The sequence below is a fragment of the Hyperolius riggenbachi genome, chromosome 3 (assembly GCF_040937935.1).
Source record: "Hyperolius riggenbachi isolate aHypRig1 chromosome 3, aHypRig1.pri, whole genome shotgun sequence".
Lineage (NCBI taxonomy): Eukaryota > Metazoa > Chordata > Amphibia > Anura > Hyperoliidae > Hyperolius > Hyperolius riggenbachi.
This window is the reverse complement of record NC_090648.1, coordinates 20,923,544-20,928,774: the sequence shown is the minus strand read 5'-3', so window position 1 is coordinate 20,928,774 and position 5,231 is coordinate 20,923,544. Positions and strand designations below refer to the sequence as shown.

At 44.1% G+C, this 5,231-nt stretch overlaps 1 protein-coding gene across 1 annotated transcript; it reads left to right on the top strand.

Moving 5' to 3' along the window:
- The first annotated feature begins 3,150 nt into the window (after positions 1-3,150).
- Positions 3,151-3,933, top strand: LOC137561900 (olfactory receptor 10AG1-like). The gene has a single exon (XM_068273246.1). It carries the CDS (start codon positions 3,151-3,153, stop codon positions 3,931-3,933), a length of 783 nt encoding a protein of 260 aa, XP_068129347.1.
- Positions 3,934-5,231: the final 1,298 nt, after the last annotated feature.

The window sequence follows — 5,231 nt, the reverse complement described above, 5'->3', positions numbered from 1 at the left end:
TACACATGTGTCAGGACTGTTGCCAAGATCGGGACTACACGTAAATTGTTTGAGTGTTAAAGGAAAGGTTCAGGGTAACGTGGAAAAAAATAAAAATCCATATCCACTTACCCGGGGCTTCCTCCAGCCCATGGCAGGCAGGAGGTGCCCTCGCCGCCTCTCCAGAGGCTTCCGGTCGTCTTCGGTGGCCGACCCGACCTGGCCAGGCTGGCTGCCAGGTCGGGCTCTTCTGCGCTCCACGGACGGGCTCTTCTGCGTCCCACGCGGGCGCGCTGACGTCATCGGACGTCCTCCGGGCTGTACTGCGCAGGCGCAGAACTACTGCGCCTGCTCAGTACAGCCCGGAGGACATCCGATGACGTCAGCGTGCCCACGTGGGACGCAGAAGAGCCCGTCCGTGGAGCGCAGAAGAGCCCGACCTGGCAGCCGGCCTGGCCAGGTCGGGTCGGCCACCGAAGACGACCGGAAGCCTCTGGAGCGGCGGCGAGGGCACCTCCTGCCTGCCACGGGCTGGAGGAAGCCCCGGGTAAGTGGATATGAATTTTTATTTTTTTTCCACGTTTCCCTGAACCTTCCCTTTAAAACATTTAACTCGTCTTAGATCCTTGTTGCCTCGAATAAGAAAATCTAACTTCTTTTCTGTCAAAACTATAGTTTATTAGTCACCTCCACTATGTTTCCTGAAGACCTTTTCTAAGCCCAATAAGTCCAAAACAGAGCTAGTAACACTTCAAATTATTCTGCATATGTTGTAATGTTGTTTTACATCCCTGACAGCTTATCCCAGAAAAGCCTTATATTGCTCATGCAGCAAGTAGATGGGGTTACCCACATACATTTGATTGCAGGGACAAATAACTGCATACACTGCACCCTTAATCTTACTGCTAATGAATTGTCTAATCCCACATGTTTTACCAAATCTAGAAAACCAGTAGCCCCATACAATGAATTTGCAGCAGGAACCCCAGTCCCAGGGACAGTTTCCTGTAATTTACTTGTTACGAAGCCAGCTTGTTTTTGATGAACTTACTCTTCTCTTACAAATGCATTTAAACATTTCTGTTTTAGACACCTATCTTCCTGCAAGATGTGACAATTTCTGTATATGATCTCTTCTAGTTTATCATACATCAGTGAATATGTAAATTAAATGAAGAAACGATTAGCAGGCTTTTTGGGGTTTGGTTTTGAATAGGCATGAGCAAGTTAAAATGTAATGCTCCATCTCATGTCAAATTGGGCCTTTCTCACTCGCTGGATAATGTGGCATAGTTGTGTATTTTTTGTCTTACACACTTCTGCAAATTCACAGCAATTTTCAAGGTGGAATTGCATTGAAGAATACCCCTGACTGAGGGGTTAATAGCAAAGCCCCTAAACATGCTAGAATCACCAAATTTGCTAGGTATATTATAGAGAACAGTAGAAATGAGGGGAACAATCTTTGAAAGATAGCTCAGCTCATAGTCTTTGAGAAATTCAGTTAAAAGGAGTCTGAAGTAATTTTAACCTCTTGAGGACCACAGGTTTATACCCCCCTAGTGACCATGTGATTTTTTACAATTCAGCACTTTGCCACTTTAACAATTTATTGCTCGGCCATACAACTTACTACTCAAATTAATTTTATCTCCTTTTCTTGCCCCTAGTAGAGCATTTTTGGTGGTCTCTGATTGGTGCTACATTTTTTAAAATTAATTTTAAACGTTTTTTTCTTTTTATGAAATATCCTAATTTTTTAATTATTTTCCACTGCCCCTAAATTGGCCCTGCCTGTGATCCTTACACTGAGTTGGATTGTAAGCCACTCCTTAAGTTAAGTTAAGTGATACAGTTAAGTGATGAGCGAGTCCCCTGTACAGTGCTGCGCTAGATCACAGCACTGTAAAAATGTAAACAGCCTTTTCTTTTTCTTTAATCCAGCCTGCCAGCTCCAATTGTGGCTGGCAGGCTGATAATGGATACCCATTCTGTCTCCTAGCAGGGAACATGCGCGTCCAAGCGCTTGTTCCCTGCTAACCCCGCCCACCACACTTAGTGTATTTTCTTGCTTGTTGGGGACTTAAAAGGTGTTTTATTAATAAGATGTGAAACCTAGGAGATAACGTGAATTAGATCAGGCCCAGTGAGCTAAAATCTAAATAATTCAGTTTATTCCCTCAAATGCTAGGCACGCATCCAGAACCAATCATTTATATTACGCCCATGCAGCACAGTATGAGTACAAGGTAATGCTTAGTCAGTCACAGGAGGGAAGCATGGAGATTAAGCAAGTTAGGTTCACTCAAGAGGCCTAGCATGGGTTCACAGTAATGGAGGGGCATGATCAGGTTGGACACAAAAGGAGGAGGACCCTGCCCAAAGGCTTACAATCTAAAGGGAGAGGTAGGGACACGAGAGGTAGGAGACCAGAGTTCAGCTGTGGGTTTAGAGCACTTGTGAGGGGTAGTAGGCCAGAGTGAAAAGGTGAGTTTTGAGGGCTTTCTTGAAGATGTTGAAGGAGGGGGCTGCCCTAATAGGTGGAGGTAGGGAGTTCCATAGTGTTGGAGCAGCTCTTGAGAAGTCCTGGAGGCGTGCATGGGACTGGGTGATGCGGGGGGGGGGGGGTTAGGCGAAGTTCATTGGAGGAGCGGAGTGAGTGGCTAGGTGTGTACCTCTGAGTAAGATCGGAAATGTAGGTTGGACAGGTTTTGGGGACAGATTTGTAGCTCAGACACAGTATTTTATAGAGCCATATACTTTAACTTGTAAATCTGATTAGTCCTTTGCAAAGTTTCTGTTTAGCCCAGGGGAGTTAATGCATTGTATAAATTGTCAAGATCCACATCACATAACATTACACTCGCCACTTTATTTTCACCTTTTTGGGACCACTGACCTGATGTTAATTTCCATAGATTGCAAGCTTGTAATGTTCCTTTACGTTGATCCACAAGGTGTATGAGGATAAATGCCATACTATCCAACTCTAGGCCCTTTAATTTGCTTGCTTCATATTGTATTTTATTATTTTACCAGGTGTTCTACCACAATAATATTACCTATGTTGAACTCACAGGATTTCCCTACTCTAAAAATATCACAATGTTGTTGTTTTCGATCCTTTTTGCCCTTTACGTTGCAACCATTTTTGGAAACCTTCTCATCATGAGCTTGATAGCGTTGAGCAAAAATCTTCACTCTCCCATGTACTTCTATATTACGCAACTGTCCCTGCTGGATATAATAGTGTCTACAGACATCACTCCAAACCTACTTCACATTGTACTGAACGATGGGGGTACCATGTCTCTTACGGGATGCTTCACCCAGATTTCCTTCTTTACTGCTGCTGAGACTTCAGAGTGTCTTTTATTAGCTGTAATGTCCTGGGATCGGTATGTGGCTATCTGCAAACCATTACATTACAACTCTATCATAAGCCACCGGTTTTGCATCAACTCTGTGATTATCACTTGGCTATTGGGGTTCCTAACCATGATGGTCTATACCATATCTATATGTAGCTTGTATTACTGTGGTCCAAACATGATCAATCACTTCTTCTGTGACTTAGAACCTTTAGTGAAGCTTTCTTGCTCTGATGCCTCATTCATCCACTTTGAGATCCTCATGATATGTTTCATTGGAGGCATCATTCCGTTCATGCTAATTGTTATGTCGTACACAAACATAGTTTTGACTATCCTAAAAATCCCATCAGTTACAGGGAGGCAGAAGGCCTTCACCACCTGCAGCTCTCACTTGATTGTGGTGTCCGTGTTCTGTGGAACTCTAATCATTGTTTATATCATTCCAAAAGGGAATCAAACATTAATTCTAACTAAGCTCTTGTCGTTATTTTACACGGTCATAACTCCATTACTCAACCCAATCATCTACACTATCCGAAACAAAGATTTTATGGAAGCCTTTAAGAAGATAAAATAAAAAATGGGTTCACTATGGCCATGACAAAAATGTACTAAAATAAATGTGTACCACCCATTTCTTACAGTTCAGATGTATTCTGCAAGTTCCTTAAAACATCTCTATTATGTAGTACTTCTATGATGTAAAACTTCAAAACTACACGTAGTTCTATAAGTGGACAGCTGCATGTGATGTCAGAAGCAGAGATGGATTAAGATGTAATGGAGCTCTAGGCAAGGTAATACATTTGGGGCCCCTTGGGGTCTTTTTGGTAAGCTGAAGTGGAGAGAAATCAGAGGAGGTGGCTGGTAGGCCCCTTGACACCCACTAACCCCCAGGCATCTGCCTAGGTTGCCTGGTGGATGATCCTGCTCTGGAAGTAGTCATATTTGGGATATGCACTTACCCACACACACTTACAAGCCCAGAGATAGACACACTCAGCTCAGACACACTCCACAAAGTGCAACATTTGAGCTATGATCACAAGTAACATAGGTGCCAAAAGATATCAAAGAATGAAGGACAGTTTAAAATGGGAGGTAAGGGAAGACTCAATAGCTGCTTGCCAAAGGTGGAAAACAGTAACAGAGGCACAAAGGATTGTCTGATGATTTTTCTTCTTAAATTAACTTTTTTTTTGTATGAAATTTACCTCACATTTTGTTATTGTTCTTAATAGTTTTGTACCCTTTGGAACCTCTGTTATGATAACTACTGTTGTCCACACTTGGTAGGGGGATGTTACCAATTCCTACCCCAGAGAGAAACTTTTTAGACCCGAGTGGGATTGAGTTTATTCTCTCCACCTGCATTTACAATGGTCACCTATCATGGTGTCCTGCTTTGTGAGTATATTACTTACTAATGTCTTGCCATTAGCTTAGGCCATATAACATACTACCCCATGCTGGCTCTCGGTTTCCTTTTTCTGGTTTGTATTCTGAGGTCATTTGAGCTATGCCTACAGCCACACACTCATAGGCCCAGAGATAACACTCTGTCTCCACACAATTCCACGAGAAGCTTGGCCAGTCATACAAACAGCCTGTTTCTAGGGGAGTGCAAGGTGTGCTGTCGCCCTGAGCGCTGAGGGAGGGGGGGGCGTCATGATGGAGCAGGGAGCCGCATCCACACTGAGACTTCCTCTATGTTGTCACCCTAAGTGCTGAGGGAGGGGGGGGCGCCATGATGGAGGGGGAGCCGCGTCCACACTGAGACTCAGCTGCTGGAGGGGAGCCCCACTTCTCCCCCCTTTCTCTGTGTTGCCACCCTAAGTGCTGAGGGAGGAGGGGGGCGCCATGATGGAGGGGGAG